General features: G+C 38.7%; 1 protein-coding gene across 19 annotated transcripts in view; it reads right to left on the reverse strand.

The window, feature by feature from the left end:
* Window positions 1–21,916, reverse strand: part of ST7 (suppression of tumorigenicity 7) — a 277,971-nt gene that overhangs the window by 106,554 nt on the left and 149,501 nt on the right. For all 19 annotated transcript variants that reach the window (XM_009203733.3, XM_009203731.4, XM_009203735.4 and 16 more), the window contains 1 exon segment: window positions 6,627–6,786. In XM_009203733.3, the coding sequence (XP_009201997.1) occupies window positions 6,627–6,786 (160 nt within the window).

The raw sequence follows: 21,916 nt of genomic DNA on the forward strand, positions 1-21,916 counted from the left end.
AAACAAAAAGCTCTACAGTCACAGGACTTTTAATCACACAGAAAGAAAATATTATTCTACACCCAATTTAACTCTGAAAACTTTTTTCTAAAATTAAAAAAAAAGATAGAACATTCCTCGTCATAGGGACTTCAAAAGTTATAAATTGCTAATTCATGGCCCAGAAAGGTTTCAAAATGTTAACACTTCTTCCCAGAATCTAAAGTATGGACAAGCATGACAACGTTATTACAAACAGCAGTAGCCGCAACTTTTGTTGTTGTTATGAGCTTGATTTTCATTGATCCTTTCTGTAAAGGGGCCTAAAGCTCAATTTATCTATATTCCTTACATACATTAGTTAGAGGTATATATTACATCCTTTTTACAAAAGTAAAAACAGAAAAGCTAATTTCCATAAGGTCTATGGTAAATGAGATTAAGGCCTGGTGTCCAGACTGCCCAACTCTTATCCATTATATGCAACAAACCTGTTAAATCCTGCAACATCATATTTTGGAAATATTGTGAGTCCATCAGTTAGACTTTTCACTAGAGAAACGGTTTTTAAAAACTCCTCTGGAAAAACATTAGGAACTTTTTAACACTTTTAAACACTTTAGTTCCAAAGTACAACAAAAAAGGGTGCTAGCTAAAGTTTCATTGCCTTGTATTATAAAATTAACCCCAAATCAGTCAATTTCTGACAAGTGATTGTGCATATGTTTATTAGCTTTGATAGCTCAGAAATGAATACCCAATTCTCTACATTACTCAGATCAATTTAAAGCAATCATTATGAGTAAAAATATTCATATTCTTAAATAATTAAGCTTTAACTGTTTCATAACTTTAAAATGCTATTTTGAAACAATGATTAGAAGTAAAGGCACAAAAATATGTAGGTAGCTTTCAATTCAAATATGTTACTATCTCAAATTATTTATGAAATAACAAAAGATATAAGTACATGTGAATTTTAAGAACATTATTTTGGCCTGTTATTTAAGATAATGTACTACTTTCTTCAAGAATACTGTTGAGATGGTTAAATCTGTAGCAGCTTCTGTCATACACTTCTCATTGGTCATTATTCACCTAAGTCAACCAATCCTACCAAATAATGTGGAAATTGTGAAATAACTTTACTAAATAAGTATTCCCTAGCTACTAAAACTGTTTTAGGTATTATCATCATTTAACTGGAGATCTAATTTGTACTAGAGCACAAATTTTACTGGCAAAGGATTTTAAAAAGATGTGAAAAACATTGGCTAAGATAATCACTTTCAACACATCCACTAGATTGTGGTGAGTTTACCCGCATTGAGACTATTAGAGAGCAGCCCGAAAGGTCCTTGACGTGTAGCACTTTGCAGTTTTGCTGAGGAATATATTTGAAAGGCAAGCACTGAATGGCCTGGATATAAAAGAGTCACTCAGCTAGTGAGTAAGCCTGGCTGACCACAAAGCCATACCTCCAAGTGACTGCCATTCTCCACAATCATGCTCGTAGAGAAATCAGTTCATCTGGGCACACTGCCAAATGGCTGTCCTCTGACTTGACATTTCCACATGACCTCATTTAATGCTCAAGTGACTCTATGCGGTAGACATCACTGCTATTCCCATGTTTGCAGGTTAAGATACTAAGACGTAGGAAAGTTAAACAACTTGCCCAAGGTCACACACAGAAGATTAGGACCACATCTGTCTGACCCCAGAGCCCCAGCTGTCAACCACTGGCAATCCTGCCACTGACCTGTTCCTACAGTAAGTTTAGGTTAATGTCACTTCAGAAATAATGTCATCCACTGTAGTATAGAATTTTACTAAAATTATTATTTTAATTGCTTGATAATTAGGTTAATCTTGGTTTACAGACCTCACAGAGGTTCTGGACAAGGTCAATTGAATTTTTTAAAGTGCTTAAGAACTTGAATTGTGAAGTAAGATGACCCAGGTTATCCGCCATGTGACCCTGGACAGATTACTTCACCTTGCTATGCCTCAGCTCCCTTAACTATAAAAGAGAAATAATAATATCCGCTTCCTGGGGCTATTGTGAGGATCACGAGAGATAATATCATACAGAGCTGATAGCAGACACTAAGAGTGTTAGTTATTATTATTGGAACGAAATGGCTTCCTATGGAGAAAATTATTTGCTCTAGTGTTATGAAAATTTGGGATCTACGAAGGTCTTGAATATATTTTTTTTACTCTACCTGAATTTCTTACATCGCCATTGTTTTTCTTTATTATCTGAATTTAATCAGCGCTTAAATTGCTTCTAGCCATGTAATAAAATTTAATTCAGAATTTAGAATATATACATTTATATAGATTTAAATTATTTAGAATTTGGAATATACATATATATATCTTATGAAGATTAAAAGAGATTAAAAGGAGATGATTTGTGACAGGAAGCCAAGTGACTATCCAGTTTGTTTAAAGATCCAGTTCTATGCAAGAGGCTATTAAAGTATCTCAGATAATTTAAACTTGACTTTGGCAGGGATATTTTTCATGTGACAGAGCACTCTCCACTTTTCGCATTATCCTGAAGAAGGTAAACACTGCAAACCTTTGTCTTTATGGCATCTTATTTAAGAACAAGGCAAATTATCAAACAGATGTTCCCATAAACCCAAATTCAGAATGTTACTGAGACCTTTTAAATCCCTATTCATCATCAGCTCATAAACTAAGCTGAATTAAGAAATGGTAGTGAGAAACATGGTGATGTGGCAAAATATATAAGCAGAGTTTATCAGAAATTGCATATCTGAGAGGAAAACAGCAGTTTAGCTCCCAAATAAAGCAAAACCAGTGGAATGGACACAAATGCTAACTTCAGCCAAACAATCTGAAGTTTGACTGAAGTAAGAAACTGTATAATTAACTACATTTCTCCACTGGCCCACAGATAAAGATCACTGCAAATTTTGAGCAAGTCTGCATTCAGGCCACTTTGTACAAATCCAGAAGTTTAAAAATATATGTACAATCTGCCTGTAACCATAACAACCTTTCTCACTCCTCACTCCACCACCCCCATCCCAAGTTGTTCTTAGGTAGGCCATGTTTTTCAGCTTTTATTCAAAATAAATTATTCCTTAAGGAAAGAGTTACACTGAATTTTCATATAGAACAATGTTTATAACTGATATTTTCCATTTATTCTTATTTTCAATGATTTTCTCAAATAATCAATAAAATACCATTACACTGCCTTTGCCAACATCCATGAGACTTTGTGAGCCACGTTATATTTCATGTACAATTCAGCAAAGGGCTGTCTTATGATGCTCCAAGAAAGTCAACAGATTCACCCTTCTGTTATTAAGGCCAATAGTCATTTTATTATTATGAAGGCAATGGGAATTTTTAAACAAGTTTAAGAAAATACACTGATAACCCTCAGCTTTGGACCTTCTTGATACTTAGCATTTGAAATGAGACTATGAAATAGAAAGTGATTAAAAGTAGAGATAAATTCAGACAACGTACCTTTTTAGTATTTTTCTTATTCAAAAATCAAAATCACCACAAAAAAAACAGAAATAGACAATGGTATTATTCCAGTGGTATCTGGCACTTCCAAACTAGCACACATGTTTGTTTAGCTGAGTCAGCCAAATATCAGAAGCCCAAATGTCAAGAAGTGGGCAGACGGAGACCTAAATATACTTAGACAAGGGAATTTCCATTTTTCTAAGGATAACTATTTGAACACTGTTATGATATCAGATAACAAATGCTGCTATCTATTATACAAGAAATGAATGGACATATAGAATGCATAGTAGGCACTCAGTAAATACTAGTAGATATTAATATCAAATGAATACTAGTAGATAATATTATCATTGAATTAGTAATAATATCCAAAAGCTCAGTCTTAGCCAAGTAAAAAATACAAACAAAAGTGAGAATTTACACAGGTTATCCTCAGTTAATGAATTCATTTCTTCCATGATAATTGCAGAATCTTGTATCTGACTAGATCTGATCACATCACTCCTCTGCTTAAAAGGTATCATTGGTTCCCATTCCACTGAAGATAAGGCCCAGGTTCCGGATTCCTTAGCACAGCACGAGCTGCTAGCCAACTTTGGCTTCTGTCACAATCCAGTCCCTTTCCCATATGTCCTGTTTTCTAGTCACATGAAGCCAATTTTTATTTCTTGAACATGCCGTGTTTCTCATGACACTCTGCCTACAAGTCTCCCTTTTCCCTTATTCATCCGTCCAAATCACTATCCAAATCAAATGTCACCTCCTGAGTAGCCTCCTCTGATAGTCTATACACTATCTCTCTACTTCTGTTAATCTTTAATATTGTTACCTTTAGCAACACTTATAAAATTGCATTGTAATTTTTAAGGCATGGCTTTATTTCTAGCCTCTTGCAGTGTCCTATTTCTTTGAAACTCAATGAATTAACACATGAGTACATGCAAGGCCTGTACTTTCTCCTCTTATAAAACAAGTGGGAAGAATTTCCTAGCTCAGTCTCTCTGTCAACTGAGTAAACATTACCTAAGTACTTCTTATGAACCTAGTCTTGTGTAGGTTTTTATGAATATGATTTTTTTAAAGGCAAAGTTCTTATCCCCATGGAAAACTCTATCAAAGGAGACAAAGGGATAAGTGCTCTGGTTGTATGAGGAAAACATACAAATCTAAGGAAAACAAAGGAGGAGATCCCGACCCAAGCTGGGAAAAGTAATTTGCTCCTTCAAGGAGAGAGCCACCAGTTCTAAAACTTGAAGGATAAAGAAGAAGAAATTTTAAAAGCCACATTAGGTGTTTTCCTTCCTGTCTAGAATAACCGACCCACATTTCGTAACTGTCTAACCAGGTTGTACGAATCAAGGATCAGTGTATATATAAATTTTGTTCCAGATTTTAAGTCAATACTCTTTTAATAGACTCTGCCAGCCTGCTATGAGTAGTACTGGGCACCTCTTGGTACAATTTATTTTATGACTAAAGGGTACATGTATAAAAGATGGCATTGCCCAGCCAGGTAACAAAATGGTCCGAGACTTTGTAAACTCATTCACTTTATGAAAGGAAAAGAGACCTCAGCAAAGCAAAACATTACTTTAACCAGCTACTATAATAAATGCTATTTATTATTCTAACGAGGAATCTTGATCATTCAGTCGCCAGGCATGAGCAGTGGTGGATACCTGCTACCACTTTGCACCTCCTGTGTATATCCCACAGATTAATTGTGCTCTTGTCTGACTTGAGTTACTATAGCCTTTGAATGACAAAGAACATTGTAGAAAATTAACAAATTGAAAACAGAAACCATCCTCATCTGAGACCATTTTTTATAGTGAATACATTTATATTTTCATTGAAGTTTCCCTTCTCTCTCTACTTGATCTAAATCTCTTGACATCATTTCTCAATGCAATGAAGAGTTCATACCCTTCCCATTTTCACTATTATTTTGCTGTCTCTCTTAGTGGATGCCTTGATTAAGCCTTATTCTTTATATGAATGTTGATGCTATTCTTAGTGCTGTAACAGCAGCTTTGTTTCAAAGAAATAGTAGACACTGCAAGATGCTAGAGATACTACAATAAAGCCATACTTTAAAAAATCACAATGTAATTTGATAAGTGTTGCTAAAGGTAAAAATATTAAAGATTAACAGAAGTAGAGAGATAGTGTAGACTATCAGAGAAGGCTTCTCAGGAGGTGACATTTGATTTGGATAGTGGTTTGGACGGATGAATAAGGGAAAAGGGAGACTTGTAGGCAGAGTGTCATGAGAAACACGGCATGTTCAAGAAATAAAAATTGGCTTCATGTGACTAGAAAACAGGACATATGGGAAAGGGACTGGATTGTGACAGAAGCCAAAGTTGGCTAGCAGCTCGTGCTGTGCTAAGGAATCCGGACCTGGGTCTTATCTTCAGTGGAATGGGAACCAATGATACCTTTTAAGCAGAGGAGTGATGTGATCAGATCTAGTTAGACACGAGATTCTGCCATTATCATGGAAGAAAATGAATCTATTCACTGAGGTTTGAGAAACTATGGACAAGGAAGCTATAGCATCAGGTTGGGAACACTGACCTAAGTGACTGTTGGTTAAGTCAAATGGGAAAAGTCCGGCACAGTGGCTCACGCCTGTAGTCCCAGCACTTTGGGAGGCCAAGGCGGGCAGATCACTTGAGCCCAGGAGTTTGAGACCAGCCTAGACAACATAGCGAAACCCCATCTCTACAAAAGGTACAAAAATTAGCCAGGCATGGTGGTGCACACCTGTGGTCTCAGCTACTTGATAGGCTGAGAAGTAGGAGGATCACCCGAGCGTAAGAGGTGAAGACTGCAGCAAGCCGAGATCATGCCACTGCACTCCAGCCTGGGTGACAGGGCAAAACTCTCACATGGAAAAAAAAAAGAGGGTAAAATTCATAAGATAAGCATTTCCTTTCCCTAGGATATTTATACCCTCCTTCTCTGATACAGATTGTCAACTCCATGGGAAAATGAACTGCATTTTTCTCTGAAGCCTAATGTTTAAATAACAGCATTCTTACTCTCTTAGCATGAGTAACAATAATAATTTAGTAAGAGCAAGCAAATAACATTGCAAGCTGAAGGAAATTCCATACCTGAGACACTTTGCCTATTAGAATCGGAGTCCCCGTTACTGGAATTAGAATTGTTGGAAGAGTTGTTGTCAACCCCTCCCAGAAGGGGGCGCAAGTGGCTTACTGAGACTTGTTCAATGAATGAAGTTCCATACTTGCGAAAATACCACCATTCAAATATCTAAAACAGAAAAATAAGCGTGTTTATGGTCCCTGTTATCATTTATGACTTCTGTACACATGCCCATAAAACATGTTACATTTAGTAATTCTATCCACCTTAAGTACATTTTATTTCAAAAACTGTTTATTCTAAAAATTAGTTTTTAGTAAAATTAATAATAACATTTAAAATTCTCAGTGTGGTTTTCTCTGCTTAATACTGGTTTCAAAAAACTATAATATCAATCATGGATAAAAGAACACTGTTAAGAACTGCTCAATATAATTTTTCTCCAAATTTGTATATAATATTCAAATAACAAAATCACCATAGCTGAAAGACAATTCCAGAAATGTATATAAATAACTCAGTTTTTGAAATATGGTTTATGAAATATTCCAGTTCTTTGCACTTTATATTCTGATAAAAACCATACCTGTGTAAAATGCTTAAGAGCAAAATCAGGGAGGGGAGGTGGCGGGGTGGGTGGCGGGGGTGTTTGGTAAGACTTCCTTAAGGAAATACTGTTTTACAGAACAAAAGAATGAGATGTATCCCATTTCCCACATGGATAGCACCCAGCCACTGAGGTTCAGCATTATCCCACTTGCAGAGAAGCGCTTTATAAACACAAGCATCTGTTGTACACCATTAATGTTTACTAGTTCACAAGCCTACTAATTGTTATGTACTGTGAATTACAAAAGGGAAAAGAAATAACTTTCAGTAACGAAAGAACAATGATGCTTATATGATTAGACTGAAGTCAGGACTTCCTAAGCACTGGAAAAGCAGTGACCTCCCCCAACACTTCTTACCTGGGCTCTCTGCCTCTCTACAGTGAACACTTCCTACCACTGCTCAAAGTGGCTCTCTCCCACATCTTTTTCTCTCCTCCCTGATTGGGGGTTTCCTTAGGCAGTCACAAATCATTCCACAGAAGAAATTTAAGAATCAGTCATATCCCAGAGTCTCATAGGATAGCTACATTTTTATAACATAAAATGTGCAATTAACATAGAATTACCTTTATCCTTACTTATTCCATAAAAACAAGATTATCTACTCTGGAATGGACTTTGGGCTATAATTTTAAAACTGATGTTTTCTCTCTTTTGTTCTATTAAAGATTTCTAAAAAGATATAAGGAACATTTATGAACGACCAGAAGGAAGTATCAATCCAATGAAACGTTTCCAATCCTATAACAGGACACCTTGATTTAATCCCAGGGAGTTACTCTTTCTGACTATAGGTTGAGTAGCCCTTAAATGAAATGCCTGGAACCAGAAATGTTTTGGATTTTGAGTATTTTTAGATTTTGGAATATGTGTATCACACTGGTTGAGCATCCCTAATCCAAAAATCCAAAATCCAAAATGCTCCAATGAGCACGTCCTTTGAGTGTCATGTCAGCACTCAAAAAGTTTCAGATTTTGGAGCACTTAAGATTTCGGATTTTCAGATTTTAAAGTGCTCAACCTGTCATGAATTATCACATGTTAAAACATCCAAATATTTTCTCTGGGCAGAGAGGGGAGAATATACTAGCAAGTTAAGAAGGGTCAAGACTAATCTGTAACATTTGGAATGACTAGGAATGGGATTTGGCATAAAGGAAGAAAGTTCAGGAATGATAAATTTACACACCATGGATCTAGAAGGGAGTCTAGAAGGGATCTAGAAGGTGAGTTATTATCTGAACATTAGTTTCTTCAACTGTAAGTGGAAATCATATTTATTGTTTATCTCAAGGGTCCTCAATTTTCATACTAACCCCATGTAAAACACCTAAGTCAGTGCCTGCTGCAGTTGGTTGTCAAAAGTAATAGCAAAGCTGCCATTTATTATGTTAATGATGCACATCCCTTCCAGGGGCAGCACACCTGACATGCTACCATGAGGCACCACTCTTTATGCCAGTCTACAATTCAGGTTAGTACAGCATTTTGCCTGTTACTAGACCGTTGGTAGAAAGTACTGGAAATCATCATGACAAAGGGTACTGCTCACTGTACAGTCCTGACCACTAAACAAGGCTCTCAATAGATTCATGGCTTTGCCTTTATTAGAAGAGAAGACTCCAAAGGACCCAGAAAATTATTTGCCCCAAGTCATTTTTCTGCTTTCTATATTGTGCTGCTGGAGCACCTGCCACTCCTAAGTTCACTGATTCCATCACACAGCACTACATGTTCCACACCAACCATGAGCAGTGCTCCAATATTACAGACTTGGCCCCTGCCACTACAAGTCTATGTCACAGATCCATAATACCTCTCATAGGCTCCTGACATGCCCGTACCTGTCACACACACACAAACCCTGGTTTTCTTCAGATTTCTCAGTTCTTCCAGCAGAACCATAAAGTGTCAGTGCTACAAAGGACCTTAAAGGTCTACATAGAGTCCACTTACAGCTGCAGAATGAGAACTACCCATCAAGGTAGAATGACCTGACCAAAGTCTCATAGCTAACTAAATAGTCACTTAGCCAGAAGCCCCTGCTCTCTGTCACTATCTTACCAAGGCCCTATAACAAGGCTTTTTATAGCTCCCTTGCTTCATGTAAACAGACAGATGTAGCCTATCATTCCTTTTTTCAAATCTTTACTTCCAAGTGCCCTCTGACACTGTCCCTTTGTGCTTTCCTAGTTATAAAAACCAATCCAGAAGTAGTCTATCAACTGGGACCAGATTACTCATCCTAAGGTAAAAATGACTTGTATTAACTGGACATTTGCTCTGTAATAGGTGATAGACCTTCGACCCAGTATTTCTAATGCAGTAATAACAGACCTCAGTGAAGACTGGGTTATTCATACAGCTGTTCGGGGAGGAAAAGGAGGGCCTTCTCAGGTCTGTCATATCCCTGCAATATTACAGCCCCTGCTGTGTACAGAGAACACAAGTACAAAGATGGACCTCTGCTGTGTACAAGGGACACTAGAATAAAAAAGGACCCTGTCCTTCTAATAAATATTGAATGAACAACTAGGAAAGAAAGAAGGAAAGAACTCAAAACCTTCTGAAACTTCAAACACAGTGTCCTCATCTAGGGTCTTAACATAAAAATCTTTCCCTTATTCTGAAACATGTCAGGCTTTGGGCGATTACCTCACAGTATTTTAAAAGAGCTGCACAGATCCAAATGGGCAGATGGTGTTATTTAATGCGCACATATTCGGTGTCACTTTGAATTCTTTTCCCTGGTGCATACCTACAATGTAAACAGCAGAGCTCTCATAAACAAATTTAGATTTTAAAAGTACTTCTTGGACATGCTAGTAGCTCAGTGGGCCTGTCACAGTGGAACAAAACAGTTTTTAGTCTGACAGATAACCAAAAAATTAAAATACAAATATGCATTTCATAGTCTTAAAAACCTCTCCTGTGCTTTTTTCCTATTCATGCTCTTCCCCTAAGAGGGTCAGGTAAGATGAGAATAAAAAGTATCAAGCGGGTTTGGGATTTAGGAAGTCAACAGGGACCTTACCATTTAGTTTAAAGGCAAAACCCCTTTAAACTAGATAGCTGGGCTATGTGACCTTGGTTGCTTTTCTTGATTCCTTGGGGATTAGTTTTCTAATGTGTAAAATAAGATCATTGTAAGCATTCAGTTAATGCTGGACGAAGAGATGGAGAGAGAAAGGGAGGGATGACTAGAAGACTGAATGGAAGGATAGTTGGAAGGTTGACTGGATGGATGATTAGGGCTGGTCTGGTTGATGTAATGGGAGATTGTCTAAATAAACAACAGGATCAATAAAAGATTTTGTGTTCATTTTGTTTTTTACGAAAAAGAGAGGCTCACACATATTTGTGCTAGGGGAAAAGAATCCAGTGGAAAGAGAGAAACTGATGGTGGGAAAGAGTACAAATTACCCAGAGACACGATGCCAAGTAGGAAGCACATCTATTCTGCCTTTAAAAAGTAACCCACCGGCCAGGTGCAGTGGCTCACGCCTGTAATCCCAGTACTCTGGGAGGCCGAGGCGGGCAGATCACCTGAGGTGAGGAGTTCGAGACCAGCCTGGCCAACATGGTGAAACCCCATCTCCACAAAAATACAAAAATTAGCCAGGCATGGTGGTGGGCACCTGTCATCCCAGCTACTCGGGAGGCTGAGGCAGGAGAATTGCTTGAACCCAGGAGGCGGAGGTTGCAATGAACCGAGATCGCGGCAGTGCACTCCAGCCTGGGTAACAGAGTGAGACTCCGTCTCAAAAAAACAACAAAAAAAAACAACCACTTCTTGCTCTAAGATAGGAAGAAAGAGAAAGAATGAACAGGGGGAGACATTCTATTTTGGAAAGTAGAGTGTGTTATGAGCTGTTTCCCAGGCTAGAAGGCAATAACCGGATAAAAACTGGGTGACACTGATCTCAGTGGAGATGCAGGGAAGGTTTATGTTCTGGGAATAAGGGAGGTGGGGACGGAATTGGGAATGAGGGCTGAGGAAGTGGTTTGGACCTATATCTTGCAAGGCAGAAGGGCCAGAAGCTATACTCGAGGCCCATATCATATTTAAAACAAAGATACTTTGGCAAGGACCCAGTTACCAATGCCCAGTGAGTTCCTTCATTATTATTTGTCAGAAGCAGAGAGGATAGCCAAGGAGTACTGGGGCTGGGAGCTGGGGGCAGAGACCCAGGTTTCCAGCTGCCCTAAGCTTCAAATTTGTCTCATGTTTACCTGCAGGGAACAAAAATCTGGCAAAGGAACAATAAACAAGGCCCTTCCATCAATCTTGCAGACCTAAAAGCCTTTGCTCAAGATGCCTAGATTCTTCCTATCCAGTAAGTCCTCCTCTTCTTTTGAATTGCATATTCTGTATATAAAACACTTCATGCGTCAGGAATTTCCCTATGCCCTATTATCACACTCAAAAATGCTTCCAGATTTCCACACAGCAAAAGCATAGTAATTCCACACCAACGCCATTAAACCCGTGGGAAATCGAAAGATGTCAAAGCTCGAAATTGGCTAAGTGCTTGTTAAGAATTACAATGATGTCACAGGAGGATAGATACAGTGATGGTAGAGGCTGAAGAAGGAATATGAAACTTTATGGCAGTCTACTCCTAGACAGAAAGATTGCCAAACCAACACCTGCTCTAAGTCTTCAAAAATATATCTGGTGGTAAACAGTTTTTTTTTTTTTTTGGCAAAAGGGGATTATCTGGGCTTAAGAAGATAAACCTAGGCAGTTGGCATGTGTTACAGTAATACCTGTAACATTTTTAGTTTCTTTTTTGATCCTAAAGTATATTCTTTTTGCCATATTGACTCTTACAAAGTCCTTCCTAATTCCTTATGACAGATAAAACTTTTTTTTTTTTTTTTACATTCTTGGTTTCTGTATATTTTGTTTAGGAATATGGAATAGCAACCGAGTGGGTCTTGGCCTCCTGCTTCCTAGATCTCAGTCAATCCCTCCTCAGCCACCTGTTCCCCTAAACAGTTGCAGGGGCCATGTAAACTGGCATCCTGCCCTTCCACCCGCCTTTCTGGCCACCTGTTGCCAAGACTTTAAGAAAACACAGGGAATTAAGGCTCTCTTCAAGGTCAACAGCCAATGGTCCATCCCCACCTCAGTGTCTCTAAGTTCACAGGACGAGATTTTCCACTGCAGCATTAACTACTGTGGCCTAAAAGGGAGGGTAACTCTCCTGAGCAAAGCCATGGAGACCACTGAGAATTGGGAAAAGCCAGCCTGTGTCATTCACCCCAAGTCCTGCCAGCTGTCCTCCAGGTCCCTCCTCTAGAGATTCTAATTCAGTTAGTCTGGGTGGTGCTTGGAATCTATCATTTTAAACAAGTTCCCAGATAATTCTGACGCAGGCAGTTAATTCATTCATTCCTTGGATCTTATGTGCATTTGACAAATATTTTCTAAGTATTTATGCTGGCATTTTGTATACAGTAGTATACAAAAACACAGATATGGTTCCTGCCTTTGTGATGCTTCTATTCTAAAGAGAAAGAAGACAATAAATGATCACACAAATAAAATATAAATGTGCTAAGTACTGGTCTATGTTCTAGGCTGGACAAATCTGGACTAACCCATGGCCAATTGGAAAAAGAAAAAATGTTTCCTCCAAAGAAGGTTGCAGTCTTCCTCCTCCCTCCTTCCTTTTCCTTTTTCTTTTCTCTTTCCCTCTCCCCACTGTCTCTTTCTTATCTACCTGACCCACTTCTGTGTGTCTGTTAAAATGAAAATATCAACCGCTACACCCTGCTGCTATCCACCTTCCCAGGCAAACCTTATGAGAGGCAGAATGATGCTAGGGCAGAGTGGTGGAAATTTAAATTCTAGTCTTCACTCCATCCTTACCTAGCAAAGTTTCCTAGGTAAGTCACAAGTTTTCTGAATGCCTAGTCCTTAGGTCTTCACTGATTTAAAGTGGATTACTTCTGAGCATTCTTGCTCAGCACTGCAACTACATGACTTTCAAGTCTCTCAATTTGTGCTGAAATGTAAGCTGAAAAAGCCAAAATGGCAGTTTTGTCCCTTTATCCGCCATTAGTTCATTCACCTTCTTCACCTTTGCCATAGCTTATCATTAATCTGTTCTACCCAAATGCTCATGTCCACAATCAGTCCACGACAGGTATCAATCTACTTTCTTTGCCTGACACGGGGTCTCCTGCAGAAGATCATTTACTTCCGTGGTGAACACCTGTAATCTGACAAGGTTAAATGAGCCTGTTTCCTCTCATTGTCTGCAGGCTCCCCAGCCATCTGGCCCTCACAGCATATCTCTCATTCTTTATTCTAGAGTCAAGAGGCAAGGTGCTTCAGAGATGACACAGCTTGACAGAGATGATGTGCTACTTCCCACCCCAACCCCCCAAGAGCCCTTGTAATCAAGTTTCCCTGCGTCTTTTTCCACTCTTTGTTCCAGAATCACCATCATTTTGGGTGATCCATATGCCTATCAAGTGCAGTTCCTGAAGTGCAGTTCAAGTTCTTGAGATGGATGAAAAAGGGGTGAAAGGAGACACAGCAATCTTCAACTCCGCTCTCTTACTTTTGTTTTTTTTTTTTTTTTTTTTTTTTTTTGAGACGGAGTCTCGCTCTGTCGCCCAGGCTGGAGTGCAGTGGCGCGATCTCGGCTCACTGCAAGCTCCGCCTCCCGGGTTCACGCCATTCTCCCGCCTCAGCCTCCGAGTAGCTGGGACTACAGGCGCCCACCACCACGCCCGGCTAGTTTTTTGTATTTTTAGTAGAGACGGTGTTTCACCATGTTAGCCAGGATGGTCTCGATCTCCTGACCTCGTGATCCACCTGCCTCGGCCTCCCAAAGTGCTGGGATTACAGGCTTGAGCCACCGCGCCCGGCCTTACTTTTGAATAAGAGGAGATGGAAGGCAAGGTCAGAGAACTGGGTTTGAATCTCATGATTTAACTGCTATATAATCTTGGCCAAATTATTTAAACTTTGTGTCTGTTTATACTTAGCAATATAAAGACACTGGTCATACCTACCACTCAGAATTTCAATCAGAATTAAATGAAATAATATATGCAAAGTGCTTAATATAGTACACCTGGCATGGAGTGGTAACTCAATAAACAGATCTTTTGTTATAACTCATTCCTATTCAATCGTCATCTGCTACCACTTTCCCAAAAACACACTTCTTTTACATTTAATCCATGAACTAATTATTTTATTTATCATTCTGATTTTCTCCATTTCCTGTTCTTGATTCTGACTTTTAAAAATTATGCTCTGGATGCCTCTTAAAAATATCTCTGTTTTATATACACACACACACACACATATATGTACATGTTTATCTATATACATATACACACATATACATATCCTCTATCCTATTAAAATGTGTATTGATCCCTGTATCCAATGAAATACATACACACACATTTTAATAGGTATATAGGAATCTATGTATAAATGTCAATGCAACATATAGAATTTTATGCATTCTATCACATTTTGAGATAATTAAGGCAAGCATTTTCTGCACATATCCACCTTCCACTCCCAAAAGCGAAGCAAAATCCAGAGATTTTCTGCACTGAAATAAACACTGCCTGCAGAGGCTAGGCATGTCTTTGCTAGCAGATAAAAGACTAACTTGGCAGGTCTACACTGTGATGACAGGTGCAGTTCTTGTGGATGGAACTGGACTGGGATGGGAAGTCTTGTGCCAAGCAGACAGAGGGGTATCTTGAAATTCAGCAAGGGAAAAAGCTGGATGGATGCACACAGGCACAGGAACTAAAAGGGAAGAGTGAGCTAGATGGTATAACAAAGTCATTGCTAGCTTTCAACTTGTGAACTAAGAAGTATTAGGGATATCTCATAAAATATACACCTGTTTATTTTTAAACACATTGTATATTTTTTCAGTTAACTGACTTTTTCTTTACAGAGGAAATACCAGGGTTTTTGTTTGTTTTTAGCTCTCTTTTCCAAAGAAATTCAATTTAATTTGATAATTTCAGTCTCCAGCATAGAAACTGTGAGGCCCCCAAATAATCAATTTCCCCAGGGTCAGCCCTATACTTTAAATGTCCACGGTAGGCTCTTAGAACATTCTTAGGGGAGATCAGTTAGGTAATTGTCTCCCTAGGGCCAGGAAGCAAACTGCTAAGCACTTCCATGCACACAGCTATTTTGCAGGGCACCTGATCCTTTACCTCAATGCCGCCTCTCCCTGAAATGCACTCAGCAGAAAAGGATAGTGGCTGAATAGAAACCTTACCCTGGGTTCATTTCGAGGTCTGGCAAAGCTGAGTCCCTAAACGCTAGGCATGTCAACAAGCTCTAAAGCAGGAGCCTAAAGCTGTACACACTGTAGTTACTTAGCTCTCACTACAGACCAGCATTTTGAGAGAGACTTTTCAAAATTTTCCTACAGGAGAGGTTTTCCTTTGCTCAAAGTTTCCTATTAGTCGGAAGTATCCTCTGCTTCCTGAGAATGCTGCAAGGCAAATGTACCATAAGATAGCCCAGCAATGATCATCCAGCTCAGCAGGGGCACAGAAAACCGCACCGGCCCAGATCTGCAAAGGTGGCCATGCTCTAGGGAAATCCCTTTATTGCTGTTGGGGCTTCACCATCTTTGAGTTAAAAAAGGAAACAAAGATTAGGCCTAGCTTACCAGAGTGAAAGGAAACAACCCACACTGAGGTAATTAATTTATAGCCTGTGAATCTACACCAAGCTACTGCTAGAATAAAGTCCAGACCTACCATTCGTACAGCAGGCTAGAAAAACGGCTGACCACAGAGGCAGTGAAATGAGTGACACAGTGCAGGCTGCCTGCACAAGATGGCCTGGGTTCCAAGCCTGCTCCTCCATTGCTAGCTGTGTGACCTAAGGCAGGTTACTAACTGGCCGATTCTACCTACTGAGGCTATGCATAAGTAAAAAGGAAACAATCAAGCAATGACCTTGTTGTACTGTGGGGAAGAGTAATGAGTTAGCATGCAAAGTGCTTTAGATCAGTGCCTGACATCATCTAAGTAGGTAACAGTTTCCAGTGACCTTCCCCTGAGAGGAGGAATGCACAAAAAAAGCCTACCTTTCAGCATCAGAGTGAATTACTGGTTTCAGTATGAAATTGTATCCAGAAAAGTTCTTTTTTCCTATTTGTTCACTTAAAAAATATTTCCAAGATGTTTTGAATGAAAATGTTAAAATATTATTGTAAATGTAAATGCTAGTTATCAGAGGGAGACTTGTAATGCCTTCCCCTTCTCACCCCACAAAACATATATGCTAAAAGATTGCCATGTTGTGGGCACATATTTGGTAAGAATTTACCAAGCATTTTCCCAGTCTGAAGTTGCTTCACTCTATTTAGGAATATTAAGGTAGGTTTTTAATCATAAAGGGATGCCGGATTTTGTCAGATGCTTTTTCTGTATCTACTGAGATGATCATGTGATTTTTGTTTTTAATTCTGTTCACGTGGTGTATCACATTTATTTACTTGCGTATGTTAAACCATCCCTGCACCCCTGGTATGAAACCCACTTGATCATGGTGAATTATCTTTTTGGACATGCTGTTGGATTCAGTTAGCTAATACTTTACTGAGGATTTTTGTATCTATGTTCATCAGAGATATTGATCTGTAGTTTTATTTTTTTGTTATATTGTTTCCTGGTTTGGGTATTAGGGTGATACTGGCTTCACAGAATAATTTAGGGGAGATTCCCTCTTTATCTTTTAGAATAGGGTCAACAGGATTGGTACCAATTCTTCTTTGAATGTCTGATAGAATTCAGCTGTGAGTCTGTCTGGTCCTGGACTTTTTTTTTTGTTGGTAACTTTTTAATTACCATTTCAATCTCGCTGCTTGTTATTGGTCTATTCAGACTTTCTATTTCTTCCTGGTTTAATTTAGGATGGTTGTATATTTCCAGGAATTCATCCATCTCCTCTAGGTTTTCTAGTTTATGAGTGTAAAAGTGTTCAAAGTAGCCTTGAATTATCTTTTGTATTTCTGTGGTATCGGCTGTAATATCTCCTACTTCGTTTCTAATTGAGCTTATATGGATCTTCTCTCTTCTTTTCTTGCTTAATCTCACTAATGGTCTATCAATCTTATTTATCTCTTCAAAAGAATCGGCATAGAAGGGACATACCTTAACGTAATAAAAGCCATCTCTGACAAACCCACAGCCAACATTATACTGTATGAGGAAAAGTTGAAACCATTTCCCCTGAGAACAGAAAAAAGACAAGGATGCCCACTTTCACCACTTCTATTCAACATAGTACTGGAAATTCTAGCCACAGCAATCAGACAAGAGAAAGAAATAAAGGGCATTCAAATCGGTAAAGAGGAAGTCAAACTGTCACTGTTTGCTGATGACATTATCACATACTTGGAAAACCCTAAAGACTTATCCAAAAAGCTCCCAGGACTGGTAAATGAATTCAGCAAAGTTTTAGGATACAAAATTAATGTACACAAATCAGTAGCCCTGCTATACACCAACAGCAACCAAGCTGAGAATCAAATGAAGAAATCAACCATTTTTACAGTAGCTGCAAAAAAAAAAAAAAAAACTTAGGAATACACTTAACCGAGGAGGTTCCTCTACAAGGAAAACTACAAAACACTGCTGAAAGAAATCACAGATGACACAAACAAATAGAAACACATCCCATGCTCACGGATGGGTAGAATCAACATTGAGAAAATGATCATACTGCCGAAAGCAATCTACAAATTCAATGCAATTCCCATTAAAATATCACCATCATTATTCACAGAACTGGAAAAAAACAACCAAAAAATTCATATGGAACCTAAAAAGAGCCTGCATAGCCAAAGCAAAACTAAGCAAAAAGAACAAATCTGGAGATCACATTACCTGATTTCAAACTATACTGTGAGGCCACAGTCACCAAAACAGCATGGTACTAGTATAAAAACAGGCATACAGACCTGTGAAACAGAATAAAGAATCCAGAAATAAAGCCAAATAATTACAGTTGACTGATCTTCGACAAAGCACAACAAAAATACAAAGTGTGGAAAAGACACCCTATTCAACAAATGGTGCTGGGATAATTGGCAAGTCACATGTATACATAAGAATGAAACTAGATCCTCATCTCTCACCTTATACAAAAATCAACTCAAGATGGATCAAAGACTTAAATCTAAGACCTGATACCATAAAAGTTCTAGAAGATAACATTGGAAAAATTCTTGTAGACATTGGCTTAGGCAAAGACTTGATGACCAAGAAGCCAAAAGCAAGTGCAACAAAAACAAAGATAAATAGATGGGACTTAATTAAAGTAAAAAGCTTCTGCACAGCAAAAAAACAACCAGCAGAATTAACAGACAATCCACAGAGTAGCAGAAAATCTTCATAATATATACATCTGACAAAGGACTAATATCCAGAATCTACCAGGAATTCAAATAAATCAGCAAGAAAAAAAAAAATCCCTTCAAAAAGTGGGCTAAAGGCTAGGCGCAGTGGCTCACATCTACAATCCCAGCACCTTGGGAGGCCAAGGCGGGTGGGTCACCTGAGGTCAGAAGTTGGCCAGACCAGCCTGGCCAACATGGTGAAACCCTGTCTCTAATAAACACAAAAAATTAGCCCGGTATGTTGGCATATGCCTGTAATCCCAGTTACTTGGGAGGTAGAGGCAGGAGAATTGCTTGAACCCAGGAGGCAGAGGTTGCAGTGAGCCGAGATTGTGCCATTGCACTCCAGCCTGGGCAACAAGAGCGAAAACTCCGTCTCAAAAAAAAGTGGGCTACAGACATGAATAGGTAATTCTCAAAAGAAGATATACAAATGGCCAAAAAAACATGAAAAAAATGCTCAATATCACTAACGATCAGGGAAATGCAAATCAAAACCACAATGCGGTATCACTTTACTTCCTGCAAGAATGATCATAATTAAAAAGTTAAAAAATGGAATACTACTCCACCATAAAAAGGAATGAAACAATGGTATTTGTAGCAATCTGGATGGAATTGGAGATCATTATTCTAAGTGAAGTAACTCAGGAATGGAAAACCAAAAGTATGTTCTCATTCATAAGTGGGAGCTAAGCTATGAGGATGCAAAGGCATAAGAATGATACAACGAACTTTGGAGACTCAGAGGAGGCAAGAGTGGGAAGGGAGTAAGGGATAAAAGACTACACATTGGGTACGGTGTACACTGCTCGCGGGATGGATGCACCAAAATCTCAGAAATCACCACTAAAGAACTTATTCACCAAATACCACCTGTTTCCCAAAAACCTATTGAAATAAAAATTTAAAAATAAAAATAAACAAGCTTTGAAAGAAAAAAAAAAGAATATTAAGGTAGGAGCATGAAGACTTAGGTTCAAGGCCTGGCTTTGCTACAGACTAACCACATGAGCTTAGATAAAACATTTCCTTTTCTTTCTTCTGTTAGTCTCGATTTTCTCCTCTGAAAAAAGAATGGCTTAGGGATGAATGACCAAAGTCCCATCATGTCAACAATCCCTGATTCTCCCCATTGCTTTTAAAAATTGATATATAATAGCTGTACATATTTTCAGGGTATATGTGATAATTTGATACCTTCATGTAATATGTAAAGATCAAATCAGGGTCACTGGAATATCTACTACCTTAAATTTATCTTTCTTTTCTTTGTGCTGGTAACATTCAAATTATTCTCTTCTGACTATTTTGAAGTATACAACAGATTGTTGACTATAGTCACCCTACAATCTGTCAAACATTAGGTCTTATTTATTCTATTTAACTGGTATATTTGTACCTATTAATCAATCTCAATCAGGCATGGTGGCTCACACCTGTAATCCCAGAACTTTGTGAGGCCGAGGGAAGAGTATTGCTTGAGCCCAGGAGTTCAAGACCAGCCTAGGCAATGTAGGGAGACCCCATCTCTACAAACAATTTAAAAGGGATGGCACGCACCTGTGGTCCCAGCTACTTGGGAGGCTGAGACAAAGGACTGCCTGAGCCCAGGAGGTCAAAGTTACAATCAGCTGTGCAGTGTGCAGTACACTGCAGCCTGCATGATCTTCCCAGACTCTGGTAACCACCAATCTACTCTGTATCATTGAGATCTACTTTTTAAACTCTCATACATGAGAATATGCAATATATATCTTTCTGTGCTTGGCTTATTTCACTTAACATAAGGACCTCCGGTTCCATCCATGTTGCTGCAAATAACAGAATTCCATTCTTTTTTATCACTGAAAAACATTCCATTGTGGAATATTCAAATTCCAAAGAGAATTATTTACAAATTAATCTCTGTTCCCTGATCCAATCATTCTCCCTAGTAATCATGTATTGCCCTCAACAAAATTCCTCTTTTCCCCCTCCCATAACTTGTTTCTCCACCATAACTTGTTTTGCCAGGATCCAAGACCCCAATCTTTCTGTAACCTCAAGATCATATACAAGCTTCTTAACCCCACTGAGATATTGGGCAATCACTCTGTAGTTCTCCTGTGCATGTTAATAATAAATTTCTTATGCCTTTTCTCTTATTAATCTGTCATTTGTCAGTTGATTTTTCTGTCAACCTTTCAAGGGTGAAGGGGAAGTTTTCTGTTCATCTCTACAATATATACCACATATTTTTTCCCCATTCATCAATTGATGGGTACTTACATTGATTCGAAATTTTGGCTATTAAGAATAGTGCTGCAATAAACATGGGACTGCAGGTATCTCTTTAATATACTGATTTCCTTTCTTTTGGATATATATCCAAGTAGTGGAATTGCTGGATCATATGCCATCTCAACTTCTAGCTTTTTGAGAAACATCCATCTGTTTTCCATAGTGGCTGTACTGATTTCCAATCCCACCAACAGTGTACAAGAGTACCGCTTTCTCCACATCCTCACCAGCTTCTGTTATATCCAGTTTTTGTTTTGTTTTGTTTTTTGAGACGGAGTCTCACTCTGTTGCCCAGGCTAGAGTGCAGTAGAACCATCTCAGCTCACTGCAACCTCTGCCCCCTGGGTTTAAGTGATTCTGCTGCCTCAGTCTCCTGAGCAGCTGGGACCACAGGCGTGTGCCACCACACCCGGCTAATTTTGTATTTTTAGTACAGACAGGGTTTCACCATGTTAGCCAGGCTGGTCTTGAACTCCTGGCCTCAAGTGATCCTCCTGCCTCTGCCTCCCAAAGTGCTGTGATTGCAAGCGTGAGCCACTGCACCTACCATACCCCGTCTTCTTACAAAAATTTGCTGGGCATGGTGGCACATGCCTGTAGTCCCAGCTACTCTGGAGGCTGAGGCAAGAGAATCACTTGAAGCCATTCTAACTGTATTGAGATGATAGCTCATTGTGGTTTTGGTCTGCATTTCTCTGAGGATTAGCGATACTGAGCATTTTTTCATATACCTGTTGCCCATTTGCATGTCTTCTTTTGAGAAATGTTTATTCAGATCTTTGCCCATTTTATAATTAGATTATTTGGGGTTTTGCTATTGAGTTATTTGAGCTCCTTATATATTTTGGTTATTAATCTCTTGTCAGATGAATAGCTTGCAAATATTTTCTCCCATTCTATGAGTTATCTCTTCAGTTTATTGTTTCCTTTGCTGTGCAGGAGCTTTTTAGCTTGATATAATCCCATTTGTCTATTTCTGCTCTGGCT

This window comes from Papio anubis, chromosome 4 (genome assembly GCF_008728515.1).
Source record: "Papio anubis isolate 15944 chromosome 4, Panubis1.0, whole genome shotgun sequence".
Classification (NCBI taxonomy): Eukaryota; Metazoa; Chordata; class Mammalia; order Primates; family Cercopithecidae; genus Papio; species Papio anubis.